At 54.8% G+C, this 14,894-nt stretch overlaps 1 protein-coding gene across 2 annotated transcripts; it reads left to right on the forward strand.

Annotated features, from left to right (window-relative positions):
* The first annotated feature begins 232 nt into the window (after nucleotides 1-232).
* Nucleotides 233-14,711, forward strand: PRKCG (protein kinase C gamma). Of its 2 annotated transcripts, XM_072607395.1 has the most exons (18): nucleotides 233-2,132; nucleotides 2,495-2,526; nucleotides 3,604-3,686; nucleotides 6,036-6,147; nucleotides 6,550-6,681; nucleotides 6,948-7,104; nucleotides 8,554-8,688; nucleotides 9,545-9,632; nucleotides 9,782-9,811; nucleotides 10,456-10,614; nucleotides 10,861-11,049; nucleotides 11,205-11,296; nucleotides 11,380-11,442; nucleotides 11,737-11,875; nucleotides 12,007-12,087; nucleotides 12,187-12,294; nucleotides 13,099-13,239; nucleotides 13,551-14,711. In XM_072607395.1, the coding sequence occupies exons 1-18, from the start codon at nucleotides 1,963-1,965 to the stop codon at nucleotides 13,749-13,751; spliced, it is 2,112 nt and encodes a 703-aa protein (XP_072463496.1). In that variant the 5' UTR covers nucleotides 233-1,962; the 3' UTR covers nucleotides 13,752-14,711. The 2 variants fall into 2 exon arrangements, with proteins under 2 accessions (XP_072463496.1, XP_072463497.1); XM_072607396.1 differs by lacking the exons at nucleotides 233-2,132; nucleotides 2,495-2,526 and adding an exon at nucleotides 2,533-2,696.
* The last annotated feature ends 183 nt before the right edge of the window (nucleotides 14,712-14,894 follow it).

The following is a 14,894-nucleotide window of genomic DNA, read 5'->3' on the forward strand; positions in this document are numbered from 1 at the left end:
GCGGGTCGGAGTCGGGGATTCTCCTCCCGAGACCCTGGCGGGGACTGAGTGCGGATGCGTGGACGTGGGCTCCGGCTCGGGGCTCACCAGCCAGGTAGTGAAACCGAGGCTGTGAGGGGGCCGAGCTGCCGCAAGGAATGCTGGGGGCTGTAGTTCTCAACTCCGCTCCAAGCGCTCACCGAGGCTGGAACTGGACTACGTTTTCCACAATGCATAGCGTTGCTTCGGCTTCGGGTGGTGAGGGGCGGCGATTGATGCCCGGGGCAACGGGGCGGGGATTGGAGAGTACAGACAGAGACAGAGACAGAGACACTGAGGTAGAGAAGAAGAACGGGTGGGAGACAGAGAGAGAGACAGAGAGACAGACAGAGAGAGAGACAGAGAGAAAGACAGAGACAGAGACAGAGAGAGACAGACAGAGAGAAAGAGAGAGAGAGACAGAGACAGAGAGAGAGACAGAGAGAGACAGAGAGAGAGAGAGAGAGACAGAGAGACAGACAGAGAGAGAGACAGAGAGAAAGACAGAGACAGAGAGAGACAGAGAGAGAGAGACAGAGAGAGACAGAGACAGAGACAGAGACAGACAGAGACAGAGAGACAGACAGAGAGAGACAGAGAGACACAGAGACAGAGAGACAGAGACAGAGACAGACAGAGAGAGAGAGACACACACACACAGAGACAGAGAGAGAGACAGAGAGACAGAGACAGAGAGAGAGACAGAAAGAGAGAGAGAAAGAGAGACAGAGAGAGAGAGACAGAGAGAGACAGAGAGACAGAGGCAGACAGACAGAGAGACAGAGAGAGAGAGAGAGAGAAAGAGAGACAGAGAGAGAGACAGAGAGACAGAGGCAGACAGAGAGAGAAAGAGAGACAGAGAGAGAGACAGAGAGAGAGCGCAAGGAGAGAGAATGAGAGAGCATGAGAGGGAGCAAGGAGAGAGAGAGAGAGAGAGAAGCAGGGAGGCAGTAGAGACAGGAAGACAAGGAGGAAGATGATGGAGATGGAGAGGGTCCAGGTGGGATGGGGAGAGACTGAGTCAGACATGGATTTTTCGGGAACTGGGGGGAAGGGAGCTAGGGTTGGCCTGTGGGGACAGACGGATAGATGCACAGACGGCCTAGGGGGTTGGGGGGCACCTTTAAGAGGAAGTACCGCCCTCTTGGTCGTCACGGTAACACCCCTTCCCAGAGCCCCCACTTTTCAGCAGGTGCCCAGAGCCTCCTCACAGCGCAGCTCAGCCAAAGCAAACGGGGTCCCGGATCGCCGGGTCCTTGTGCCCCCCATCCCGCCCCCTTCCTGGCCCCCAGGACTGCGGATTCCCTCCCCTCCCCTCCTGTCTCCTCCTCCTTCTCCTCCTCCCCCTCTTTTCGTCTCTCGGCTTTTGCCCACTTCTCTCTCCTCAGCTCTGCTTCTGCCCATTTCTGCCTCTGCCCCTCCCTATCTCGTGCCTGTGTCTCCACTTCCCCCAGGTCTCTGATCATCTCTACCTTTCTCTTGCTACCTCGCTCTCCCCTCTTTCTCTCCTCTCTCTCTCCTCTCATTCTTCTCTTTGTCCCATCTATCCCTCTTTCTTTTCTTTTCCCTATCTCTCTATCTCTCTACTCAGCCTATTCCCATCTCGTTCTCTTTCATCTTTCTTCCCCTCTTCTCCTGTCTCCTTCTTTTCTCTTACTCTCACTCTCTCCCAGATCTCCGCTCTTCTCACTTCTCATTTTCCCTTTTCTCCTCCATCTGTCCCTCTTTTCATTTGGTTCGTTTTCTTCTCCCTCTCTTGCCATCCCCGCCCCTCCCCTGGTTCCTCGGCCTCTCCCTTGGGATCTCTACCTTTCATCACTTCCAATCTCTCCTAGATTTCTTATCTTTCCCCTCTCTGATCCCTCCCCTCCCCTCCTCTCCCAGGCCCCTGGTCTCTAGCTCGGAGTCTCTCTCCAGCTTCCTGGGGAGGGAAGGCGTGGAGCCATGGCTGGGCTGGGCCCCGGAGGTGGGGAGGTGGAGGGCGTCCCTCGCCCTCTGTTTTGCAGGAAGGGGGCTCTGCGCCAGAAGGTCGTGCACGAGGTGAAGAGCCACAAGTTCACCGCCCGCTTTTTCAAGCAGCCCACTTTTTGTAGCCACTGCACCGATTTCATCTGGTGAGGAGGGCAGGGCGCTGAGGCCCTAGGGGGCGGGGCTGGGGGAGGGGGCTCCGGGACCCGAGTGGGGGGTGGAGGCTAAGAGAGAGGGCGACGGGGGTCCTAGGGGGTGGCAGCTAGGGGGAAGGGGCTCCGGGAAAAGAAGCCTTGGCGTTGCCCAGGGGTAGAGCTAGAGGAGGGATACTTCAATGTCCCCCGAGGGTCAAGGCAGAGGACAGGAATATCTGGGTCTGTGAGGTGAAAGAGCTGGGAACTACAGTGCTTCCTAGGGGCAGGGGCAGGGACTGGGAGAGGGAGTCCCTTTCCTCCCTTCTGCTCCCCTCGCCTATAGCCCACTGACCTGAAGGTCTGGCTCATTTCAGGGGGATCGGCAAACAGGGCCTGCAGTGTCAAGGTAAGACCTGGAGATGCAGAGGCCGGGGTCTCTGGAGAGCAGAGGGCTTCGCGTGTCTCGGGGGAGGGGCCCACGTGTTCGTGTGGAGCAGAAGCCTGAGCTTCGGAGGACTAGGATGGGGCCAGGCCTGGGAGGAGGAAGCAGGAGTGTGGGGGCCCCCGCAGCTCCAGGTGGGGAAGGATCTTTGGGGAATCTGTTACCATGGGAACAGCCAATGGGGGGGGGGGGAGGGAGAGTCAGAGATACAGAGACACCCAGAGAGTCACGAGGAGATCGACACTGAGACAGACAGACAAACAGAGAGGAAGGTGGGCAGACACCAAAACCGAAAAGGAAGGGGTGGGGGAGAGAGAGAATCAGAGAAGAGCTGAGACAGGGAGAGCCAGAGCAAGAGAGGGGGTCAGGCAGGCTCCCCCGGTCTTTCTGCTGTTTCCATGGCAACCCCATTTCTTCATTAGAGTTTCTTCAAGGCGGGGCTTGGTAAGGGAAAGGGGCGGTTGCCCAAGTGGACCACAGCTGTTTCTGGGAACACAGTGAATCAGAGAGGGGGTGGCAATCGGTACTAGGATCCCTCATTCAACTTCTGTGTTTTTATCTGCCTTTTGTACCCCCTTTCTCTATCCGCTCCTCTTGGGGATCTGTGGCTCTCTCTCTTTTGGCTTTGGTCCTCCTTCCCCCTTTCTCTGGGTGTCTCTGTCTCTTTCTGTCTCTGTCTTCCTGTGTCTCTATCCCTCTGCCATCTCTGGTTACTGTCTCTTTGTCCGTCCTTTTGTCTCTTTCTTTATGTCCTTTCTTCCTTGTTCTGCATCTTCCCCTCTATATCTCTCATTTTTTGAGTCTTTCTCTCCCTCATTACCCATTTTTGTCTGCCTCCACGTCTTGACTATTCTCGATTTTTTCTGTTCTGTCTTTTTCCGTGAGCCTGTCTCCATCCCTTTCTACCTGTTCCTGTCTCCATCCTTCTGTCTCTCTCTTTGTCCTCTTTTTCTATCTCTCTCGGACTCTGCCCTTCTCTGTGTCTCTGTCTTCTTCATTTTGTGTCTCTGGTCTCTGTCCATCCATCATACTATCTGCCAGTCTGCAGCTTTGTGGTTCACCGACGATGCCACGAATTTGTGACCTTCGAGTGTCCGGGCGCGGGGAAGGGGCCCCAGACAGACGTGAGTGCCCCCTATGCCTGGGTCTCTGCAGAGGCATAGCTTGCTCCCCCCTTACCTAGCTCCCCCTAGGTGCTTGGCCCAGTTTCTCCAGCTATTTTTATGGGAGGAGGGAGGAAGGGGGAGCTGGAAGCAGTGGCTCCTGCCCCACATTCTCTGCCCTTGGCCTGGAAATCTAGGGAGGGGGGTGGTGATACATGGGACTGAAGAAGGAGCAGGGTGAGGTGGGGGAGGAGTGGGAGGAGGGGAGATGGAGGCAGAGATGGGGCCAGGGGAGTTTCAGGATCTGGGAGGACAGGAGAGAAAGAGAAATGAAGATAAGGACTCTGTGTCAGAGAGGCAGTGAGATGGACACTAGAAGCAGAGATAGTGAGGAAGACAGACCTGTGAGACATGAGCCCATGAGAGACAGAGCAGTAGTGGGGAAGAGGCCAAGAGAAATCTTGAGAGGCACCGCAGTCAAAGAGATGGATGGGGAGGCAGAGGTGGAGACAGATTGTGAGCTATACTGGAGTCAGAGAAGACAAGAGATCCAGGGGAGACCTAAGAAACATAGATAAAGGGGACATCATATCTCAAGCCTTGACAATTTCCAGAAGGCCAAATCACTCCTGTGAAGCAGGGAGTTCAGGGATGATCATCCTCGTCAGGACACTGAAGCTCACAGAGAGGACATGGCCATTCAGGATCACACCTTGAGCCAGGGATAAACTGAGACTAGAGCTCAAAGTTGTATGAGTTCTGGCCCAATGGGCTGTCCCTTCCTTATGTTCTGCCTCCTTGTGGAAGCCATTGAGACCAAGACAAGGAGAGAGTGAGTGAATGAATGACCCACAAGACAGAGATTAGGAGAGACATCAAGGTAGGGAGATATTGCTCACAGAATGCAGCAACTAACTGGAAAGGTCCTTGAGGATCATAGCGTCCAACTCACTCATTTTATATAAGGAACAGTGAGAAAGTAAGTTCCTTCCCTTAGGTGTCCCAAGGTGACACAGAGTGAGAAGCAAAGATAAGATTCCAACTGAAGTCACCTGACTCCCAACCCCCAGATACATCTATGATCTTAGATCTCAGATCTGAGATCTTGGATCTAAGAGATATGAAGATGAAGAGTGGTTTGTGTCACCATAGTCAGGTGTTAGATACTTGGTTTCTAGTGCTGGCTCTGCCCCTTCTTGGATGTGGGACTATGTCAGTCAGCTCCTCTGAGCCTCAATTTCCCTATCTGTAAACCCTGGGGCTACCTATTTCACAGAGCTGCTGTGAGGAAAACGCTTTGTAAACCTTTAATGAGAGTGATTGTTATTTTTAGAATGAGAGACACAACAGCCAGGCAGATGGCAGCAAAGGCAGAGATTGAAAGATGGAGAGACAGAGACGCCACCGAGAGAGAAGGGGGACAACAGAATGATGTGGGAAGGAAGGACCCCCCCTCCATTTAAAGGCAGGAGTTTGGGTCCTAGATGCAGCTGTGGCTTTGGGCAACTTTCTAGTCCTCAATATCTCCCTTGTGATATGATAAAAATACAGCTTCTAGAGCACTTTACATGTTATTTCATTTGATCTTCACTACAGCTGTGGGAGGTAGGTGCTATTTTTACCCCTATTTTTCAGGTGAGGAAACTGAGGCAGAGAGGTTGAGTGACTTGCTTAGGGTCAGTCACCACACATAGTCCATGTCTGAGGTGAGATCTGAACTCAGATTTTCCTTGATCCAAGCTCAGCAATTTATGTCTTGCACCACCTCTGCAGTCCCATGCAGTCCTCCCTCATATTAGAGGCGGAGATCTTGTTGGTTAAGTGTTTAACACAGTGCTAGGCACACAGGAAGTGCTTCATAAATGCTGGTTCCTCTCCTCCCTTCCACTGTCCAACTCCGAGGGTACCCAAGCTCTACACTTCCGCCAGGTGGCAGCCGAGACTGTGCACCTGTAATCTCTAAGAAACTCCCTTCTGCCTTCAGGGAATGCACTTCCTTTCCTCACAAGACCAGCCCTTCTAGAGAAAACCTAGAAAGCCTGAGAGACGTGAGGCAGCGAAATGGGGAGATAGAGGAGAGATGGGGAGAGGAGTCACAGAGACGGTGACTAAGATAGGGAGAGAGAGGAAAAGAGATGAGGAGATAGAGTCATAGAGACAGTGACCAAGACACAGAGACAGAAGAGAGGCAGAGAGATGGGGAGACAGTCATGGAGACAGTCAGAGAGACAGAGGCAGAGAGATGGGGAGATCAGTCACAAAGACAGAGACAGAGGTGGGGAGACATAGACAGAGATGAGGAGATAGGGCACAGCAGAGGTGAGGAATTCAAGGATCGCAGGCCCCGGTGACCCTCTCGCTGCCCTCTAGGACCCTCGCAGCAAGCACAAGTTTCGTTTGCACAGCTACAGCAGCCCGACCTTCTGCGATCACTGTGGTTCCCTGCTGTACGGGCTGGTACACCAGGGCATGAAGTGCGCTTGTGAGTGCAGGAGACCAGGTTGTCAGCGGCCCGGTGGGGCGGTGGGATGGGGGCTGGCATGCTGGGAGATGGGGTCCTTTCTTTGCTGGGCGCTGTCCTGGAGCATGCAGATCCCCAGAGATCACCACTCCCAAATTCCCTGGGGGGATACAGGGAGATGAAAGGGAGGAGAGGGATGCCAGCCCATCCCACTGAGGGGCTGCTGGGGATGGCGCCTCTGCTCAGATGGCTCAGGGAGAGAGGTCTTATGGACCAGGGAGACCTAAGGGTGAGGGGTAGTGAGGTGGTCTTTTGAATCCCCGCGAGTGCTATATGTCCCAGGACGCCCTGCAGCTTCTGCCAGCCCTCTATGAGGGATGCTGGGAGTCGTAGTTCTTGCTGAGCCTCGGGCGTCCCCTGCAGGCTGCGAGATGAACGTGCACCGGCGCTGTGTGCGGAGTGTGCCCTCTCTGTGCGGAGTGGACCACACAGAGCGACGAGGGCGCCTGCAGTTGCGCATTCGGGCCCCAACTGGGGATGAGATCCACGTCACAGGTGAGGGTTCCCGACCCACCGTCTCGTTTGCCACCTGGTGGCAGTGTCCCAGAGCTTTGGTCCCCTCGGAGGCGGACAGTGGGAGGGAGAGAAGAAACCAACATTTACGAAGCACTTTCTGTATGCCTGGAGCTGTGCTAATCACTTAACCAACCAGATGGCCCCTGATAACATGGGGGAGGGGCTACATGACTGTCAGATCGGGACAGCGGCTGAGGTGAATGACTCGGCCCGGAACCGAGAGCCTAGTTCCTTTCCATCCTCAGTGGGCGAGGCACGTAACCTCATCCCCATGGACCCCAATGGCCTGTCTGATCCCTACGTGAAACTAAAGCTGATTCCGGACCCAAAGAATGTGAGCAAGCAGAAGACCCGGACTGTGAAGGCCACGCTCAACCCGGTGTGGGACGAGACCTTCGTGTTGTGAGTGCCACTCCTGGGAGAAGAAAGAGAGGGCCTCCAGAGGAGGAGGCCTCCAAACTGGCCCTTGGTGGGAGGCTCAGGACAGTGGGGAGTATCCAGCAATGGTCAGAGGGACACCGGAACCAGAGTCCCCGAGCTGGGCTGTGTGACCTGCAGTGAGGTGCTCCCCGGTCTCAGCCTCAGTTTCCCCATCTATATAGTTTCCCTCAATAAGAGCTTTTGCAGCGCTGATGTTGGAATCCCGATACATCAAGCAACAAACATTAAGCCCCTATTGTGTCCCAGACAACCTTCTGGGAGATGGGGATTCAAAGACAAAAAAAAGGGACAGATCCTGATCTCAGGAAACTTAGATTCTATAGCAGGAGAGAGGTAGGCATATAATTATAGGCTTCCGGACACAAACGACCACTCCCCCACTTCATCTCCTTCTTCCATGCCTTTTCGTTGCCCATCTCCCATGCCTGCATACTCTCTCCTCACCTGCAGATTTTAGAGTCCCTAAGCTTCTTTCAAAGCTGGAACCTCAGGAGCTGCCTTCTCCCATTAGGCCTTTCATCATGTCTCTGGTTGCTAGTGCCCATCCTCCATCACCTTTCATATGTATTTGTTGTTTCCTGTCCAGAGTATAAGCTCCTTGAGGGGAGGTTTTGTTTAACTTTAGTCTTACCAAGGTCAGAATAGATGCTCCTAGAGGGATCTATATACAATAAGCATGGTACAAAACAAAGGCAAGATAATTTAGACAGGGCTGCTAGATAGAGCAGTGGTTAGAGCCCTGAACCTTCAAGTCAGCAAGACTTGAGTTCAAATTGACTTCAGATACTTACTAGTCGGGCAAGTCACTTAACCCTGTTTGCCTCAGTCCCCTCATCTGTCAAATGAGCTGGAGGAGGAAATGATCAACTACTTCAGTATCTTTTTTTGCCAAGGAAACCCCAAATGGGGTCATGGAGAATTGGACACAACTAAACAACAAGAAATTTTAGATAGGTTCATGGGATGATCTAGACTAGGAACTCAGAAGAGATTGTGACAGTGGGATAGACAAGTATAGTGGCTAGGAGGGGAGGAAGGAGGCAAGAAACAAAGATAGAGTGTGGGGGGGAGACAGAGAGAAAGAGAGAGAGAGAGGAAGGGAGGAAGGGAGGGAGAGGGAGAGGAGACGAGAGGAGAGGAGAGAGAAAAAAAGAGAGAAGAGAAGAAAGAAAGGAGAGAGGAGAGGAGACCTCTACAGTAAGAGGGAAAGAACAATCTGAACAGGACAGGGATGGAGAGAGAAACCAGCCTGGCAGAGACAATAACTGACAGACACAAAGACTGTGGAGAGGAACAGCCCTCACGAGTTGCCTGAGGAATAAGCACAGATAGAGAGAGGACTAGGCGTGGGGAGCAAGAGCTGGAAGGGAGGGTAGCTGGGCCCTGAGTTGGTCCTGGTCCTTCCTGCAGCTCCCTGAAGCCAGGGGACGTGGAGAGACGCCTGAGCATTGAAGTCTGGGACTGGGACCGGACATCCCGTAATGACTTCATGGGAGCCATGTCCTTTGGTGTCTCGGAGCTGCTCAAGGCCTCTGTGGATGGCTGGTGAGGCTGCTCTCTCTCCCTGGGGAAGGGGTGGGTTGCGGGAGGATATGGCGGGTCCAGCATGGACTCTTCCTTTGTCCTCAGCACTATCACTCCTCCCAGCCCTGGGCCAGCGTAACCACACTCACCTCCTTTCTCTCTTTTTCTGTTTCTGCATCTGTGGGGTCGTAACATCTTCAATCTCTCTGGTCTTGTCTCTTCTCTGGGCTGGGGTGTGGGCTCTCTCCCCCACTCTCCTGGCATCTGGATATCTCTGAATCTCTTTTCCCCTTCTGGTCTCTTGCTGTTTTCCTCTGTCTCTGGAGCCTTGGTCTGTCCATATGTCCCATTCCTCAGTCCCTTCGTGCCTGGGGCCTCCTCCCCACATTTTGGGGATTTCCATGTACATTGTTTCTCCCTCTTTTTCCTTTCTCTCTGGATTTCTGTCCTCACTTGTCTCTTACCATGTGGAGGATGGGAGTGTCTCTTCTCTCTCCTGTCTTTCTCTGGTTATTTAGATGTCTCATTGTTCCTGGGGTTTCTCTGCGTACGTGTATGGGGGGCTGTTTCTTGCTTTCAACTCCCCTCTCTGAGTTCTCTTTGCCCCTCTTTGACTCTGGCACCAGGGGGGCTCTGCTATCTTTGGGCTCAACCTTTTCCTCTCTCTGTGGGTTCTCACCTCCTTCCTGTCTGGACTGGTTCACCCCCATGTTGGGTTCGTGCTGATCTCTGTCCCCTTCTTCTCTTGGCATCTCCCTGTGTGTGGTGGGGTGTCTCTTCCTGTGCCCTTTGGGTCTCTGTCCCTTGTTGTCTCTGGGGTCTCTGTCTCCCCTTGCCCCCATGTTGTGGTCCCCTCCCTGGGTGGTGTGTGTGCCAGGTACAAGTTACTGAATCAAGAGGAGGGTGAATATTACAATGTCCCAGTGGCCGACGCTGACAACTGCGGGCTTCTGCACAAGTTTGAGGTACCCTTCTCCCTCCACAGCCCTTGCACCATCTCATGGCTCCCTGTAGTTTTCCCCACTTTGGTCCCCAAACCTGATCCCTACAGGGACCAGAACCCTGAGTTCAGCTGCAGTTTAAGCACCTGCCTTTTTATTTCTCTCCCCCACAGGCCTGTAACTATCCCCTGGAGCTGTATGAGGTGAGGAGGGGACCAGGTCTGGCCTAGCCAGGGGAACTGGGTGTGACTCTGAGTCTGGGGGCTTCTTCCCTCTCCCAGGCCTGCCTTGGTGCTCCCTGAGTCTCTGTCCTTGCCTCTGCTCCACAGGTCGGCTTTATGTCTCTGTCATTGTCTCTGGAGCCTTCCCTGTCTTTATGTGACCTCCCTCCCTCCCTCCCTCTCTCCCTCCCTCCTCCCTTCCTCCTCCTCCTTCCTTCCTTCCTTCCTTCCTTCCTTCCTTCCTTCCTTCCTTCCTTCCTTCCTTCCTTCCTTCCTTCCTTCCTTCCTTCCTTCCTTCCTTCCTTTTTCTTTCTCTGCGTCTATCTGGCTCACAGCTGATAAGGACATTATTGTGTGTTGTGTGTTCCAAAACGTTTCTTTCCTTTCACACATTAGAAAAGCCAGAAGAGTCAGGATTTTAGGGGGGAGGTCGTAGCTGGGGAGGTCTCGTAGACCTTCATAGGCTGTATGTGTCTGTGGAGGCCTCTTCTTGCGTCAGTTTGGGTGGCTGTCTCTCAGCTGCAGCGACCCTGGGTTGGGTGAGTCTGGGGGAACCTCCTCCCGACACCTGACTCTCATCTCTCCTTCCCGTCCCTCCCTCCCTTCCTCCCTCCCTCCTTGGGCAGCGGGTGCGCATGGGCCCTTCTCCCTCCCCCTCTCCCTCCCCCAGCCCCACGGATTCCAAGCGATGCTTCTTCGGCTCCGGCTCGGGCTCGGGCTCGGGCCGCCTGCACATCTCTGACTTCACCTTCCTCATGGTGCTTGGAAAGGGCAGTTTTGGCAAGGTAAGGGCGGGAGGGACCTTGCGCTCCCGAGGGGCTGGGGTGAGAATGGAGTGGAGGATAGGAGCTAGACACCATAGGAAGCCTGACCAGGTCTCCAGGGAGTGGCGTGGAGGGGTTGCCCAGTCCGGGAGAGGAGAGGAAGCTGGAACTCCTGGGTCCCTAGGGGATGGGCTGAGGAAGGGTCAGAGAGGCCAATTCGCCTATTGTTGGAGCTGGGCTGTACTCCTAAGTTCCTCCGGCTCTCAGGTGATGCTGGCCGAGCGTCGAGGCTCGGATGAGCTGTTCGCTATTAAGATCCTGAAGAAGGACGTGATCGTGCAGGACGACGACGTGGACTGCACGCTAGTGGAGAAGCGCGTGCTAGCCTTGGGGGGCCGCGGGCTGGGCGGACGGCCGCATTTTCTCACGCAGCTACATTCCACTTTTCAGACTACCGTAAGCGCGCCCAGCCTGAGCCCGGGTCTCAGACTGAGGGGGAGGGCCACAGAGCGCTTTGGGCTCTGGGGAGTGGGGGTGGGGGGTGGGATGGGTGGGGGGGAAGACGGCAGAGCAGGGGGCCGCCCCCAAGCGCCTCGTCTTCCTTTCCCCAGGACCGACTGTACTTTGTGATGGAATATGTGACGGGCGGGGACCTCATGTACCACATTCAACAGCTGGGCAAATTCAAGGAACCACACGCCGCGTGAGTACCGGAGAGACGGGGGCGGGCGGGAAGGCAGGGGACCTAGGTACTGACTCCACTCTGGTGTTCTGTGCCCTACATAGGTTCTACGCGGCTGAAATTGCAATCGGCCTCTTCTTCCTTCACAACCAGGGCATTATCTACAGGTGAGGGGACCCCACCCATCGTCCCACCCGGGTCTCCCTCGCTCAGATACTCCAATCCCCACCCATTAAGATTCACCGCTCCGCCCTCACCCCGCCCCTGGGTTCCCTGACCGAGATGCTCCAGGTCCCGCCTGCCAAGATCCAGGGTTCCACCCTCATCTGGGCACAGGTCCATCGCCCCCACCTAGCTCCCACAGCCAAGCATCACCTTTTCCCCTTTCCCGGACTCCGCCCCATTCTGACTCAGGGCTCCTGGCCCCGCCGCCCTGCCTCTCTCTGGCCCCTCCGCTGCAGGGACTTGAAGCTGGACAATGTGATGCTGGACGCGGACGGACACATCAAGATCACGGACTTTGGGATGTGCAAGGAGAACATCTTCCCTGGGACCACGACCCGGACTTTCTGCGGAACCCCGGACTACATCGCCCCTGAGGTGCGCCTTGCTGCCCCAGAGGGAGGGGCCTGGTTCTCCTGGGCTAGGGATGTAATGAGGAAAGTCTGGATTCGGCGGAGGGCCTATATTGGTCTCCTAAAGGCTCCTTCTGCCCTGTGTCCTCCGAGCAGATTATCGCCTACCAGCCCTATGGGAAGTCAGTGGACTGGTGGTCCTTCGGAGTGCTGCTCTATGAGATGCTGGCGGGACAGGTGAGAAGGCGGGGTGGAGAGAGACCCGGACGAGCCTGGGGCGGTCCGGACGAGCCTGGGGCCGCCCGGAGAGCGCTGACTTCTGGTCTCCGTCCCCAGCCTCCATTTGACGGGGAGGACGAAGAAGAGCTGTTTCAGGCCATCATGGAGCAGACGGTCACCTACCCGAAGGCACTGTCCCGGGAGGCGGTAGCAGTGTGCAAGGGGGTGAGCCTGCGGGCTGCTCGGCAGCCCCTCCCTCCCTCTCCCCGAGTTTCCAAGTCGGGCTTTCTCTATTTGGACTCCCTTCTGCAGGTCTGTGGCAGCCAGGTGGTGCAAAGAGCGCTGGGCCTGGAGTCAGGAAGACTCGTCTTTCTGAGCACAAATCTGGCCTCAGACACTTAGAGCTCTGTGACCCTGGGCAAGTCACTTAACCCGGTTTGCCTCAGTTTCCTCATCTGTCAAATGAGTTGGAGAAGGAAATGGCCAACCGCGCCTGTGTCTTTGCCAAGGAGACTCCAAATGGGGTCACAGAGCGTGGCACCCGCCCTTCTCAGGCTTACTAGTTCTTTGCGCCCCAGTGTTTTCGCTGCTTTGTGCCCATTCTAGCGTCTCTGTTCACCCCGTTGCTGTGCTTTCACCATGCCCTTTTTAGGTCGGGCTCGCCCTTGCTCGGTCTGTACGTCTCTGGTTCTGCTTCTGTGTCCCTGTAGTAGAATAGGAACTCCTTGAGGGCTTTCCCTGGCGGAGTCCCTGGTGCGCGCTGCGAGGTCTCATTGTCCGCGCTTCTCCGAGTCTTTGTCTCCTTCTCTTGTCTTTCTGCTTCTCTCATCTTCAGCTTCTCCAGTGGCTCCAATTTCTCTCTCTCTACTCACGCTCTTCTCTTCCTCCCTCCCTCCTTTCTCCCTTTCTCTCTGTCTCCCTTTCCCCCTTTCTCTTTCTCTCTGTCTCTCTCCTCCGCCCCTCTCCTTTGTGTCTCCCTTCAGGTGTCTCTCGCTCTCATTTTCCTTGTCTCTGCCTCTTCCTCCCTAGTTCCTCACTAAACACCCAGTGAAGCGTCTGGGCTCTGGCCCTGAAGGAGAGGCGGCCATACGCGCTCACGGATTTTTCCGCTGGATTGACTGGGAGCGCCTGGAGAGGCTGGAGATCGCTCCTCCCTTCAGGCCACGGCCAGTCAGTATCTTCTGGGTCCTGACCCAGTCCCAGCTCTGTGTGCCAGCGTGTGTACGCGCGTGTGTGTATGTGTGTGTGAGCGTGTGTGTGTGTGTGTGTGCGCCTGTGCGTTTGCCTCTGTCTGTGTGTGCCTGTGCATGTGTGTGCGTGAGCCTGTGTGTGTGTGCCTGTGCGTTTGCCTCTGTCTGTGTGTGCGAGTTTGTGCGTGCCTATGCGTGTGCCTATGCGTGTGTGGTCTCAAGGCCTGGGTGAAGACGTTGGGGGAGAAAAGAAGGGGACCCCAATAACTTCCAACCCTATTCTTTCCCCAGTGTGGTCGCAGTGGTGAGAATTTTGACAAATTCTTCACTCGTGCAGCCCCGGCACTGACCCCCCCTGACCGCCTAGTCCTGGCCAGCATTGACCAGGCTGATTTCCAGGGCTTCACCTATGTCAACCCTGACTTTGTGCATCCTGATGCCAGAGAGCTCCCCAGTCCTGGAGCTGGTACCAGCCCAGTGCCAGTCCTGTGAGCACACAGTGCTGGACCCAGGCCCCTCCACTGCTTTCTCCACTCCTCTGAGGGGTGGGGCTGGGGGAAGGTCTCAGATCATTTTGTTCTCTCCCCCCTTTCCCCACCTGGGACTGGCATCCTGCATTATCTTGCTCTTATTCTAATTCCTCTCATCCTGATCTACCTTTCTAATTCTAGTTCCCCACCAATGTTCTAATTCCCTGCCCCTATTCTAGCACTCCTGACTTCCCCCACCTCCTAGATCCCTTGCCCTGAGCCCAGAGCCTACCTTTAATTCAAGGTCCTGTGGGAGGCTGTGCCCCCACACCTGGGACTCCAGGGGAGGGTGAAGATGGTCCCCAGCTGGGGCCCAGCATCCAGATCTACCCAGTCATCCCTGCCCACCTCTGCTGTTCTCCACCAGCCATTGTTCTAGAACCTCCTCTCCTTCCCCCCAAACTCCTTTCCTGCTGCCTCGAGTAATTCAAGTCTCAGCTTCATGGAGCCCTGAATTCACCTCTTGGGGTCCCTGAGGCCTCCCTCAGTCAGGCTCCCTATATCTGTCCCCACCCCCCCACCCTCAGGGCTGGGAAATAAAGTTGGGGTTTTGATGCTGGCTAAGCTTGTGTTTGCTTGGGTCCTGGGTTACAGAGGAATGGAGAGAAGAGGCAGTTTGAGAAAAAAACACACACAGTGAAAAGGAAAGACAGGGGACAGTAAGAAGAATGGGACAGAAAGACATTGAGAGCCTCAGAAGAACCCTGGCAAGTAGGCACCGCAGATGAGGTGCCATTCCAAGGAAGGCGAGGCTCACATTGGTCAGCCAATCAACAAGCATTTACCAAGCATCTCCTAAGTGCTAGGCACTCATCTAGATACTTCAGATACAAAGATAAAACTAGTATCTGGCCTGAAGGATTTTACATTTTATCCAGAGACAGCTATCTTCAAGGAGGCTCAAGGGTTGGAGTGCAGAAGACCTGAGTTTGAATCCCATCTCAGACACTTACAAGATGGGTGGCCTTGGACTACATACTCAAATGCTTAGACTCATCTTTCTTGTCTGGAAAATGGGGATAATAATAGCATCTGCTTCCCAGGAGGGTTATGAGAGAATATATATAAGATACTTTAAGTGCTACAGAAATGGAAGGTGTGATTA

Source organism: Notamacropus eugenii, chromosome 5, assembly GCF_028372415.1.
Source record: "Notamacropus eugenii isolate mMacEug1 chromosome 5, mMacEug1.pri_v2, whole genome shotgun sequence".
Lineage (NCBI taxonomy): Eukaryota > Metazoa > Chordata > Mammalia > Diprotodontia > Macropodidae > Notamacropus > Notamacropus eugenii.

Bases quoted from the DNA above. Each gene is read 5' to 3' on its own strand.
- PRKCG (XM_072607395.1), top strand. From the start codon at position 1,963: ATGGCTGGGCTGGGCCCCGGAGGTGGGGAGGTGGAGGGCGTCCCTCGC. The intron at 2,133-2,494 runs GTGAGGAGGGCA...GGCTCATTTCAG, and splicing joins CACTGCACCGATTTCATCTG to GGGGATCGGCAAACAGGGCC. The intron at 7,105-8,553 runs GTGAGTGCCACT...TCCTTCCTGCAG, and splicing joins TGGGACGAGACCTTCGTGTT to CTCCCTGAAGCCAGGGGACG.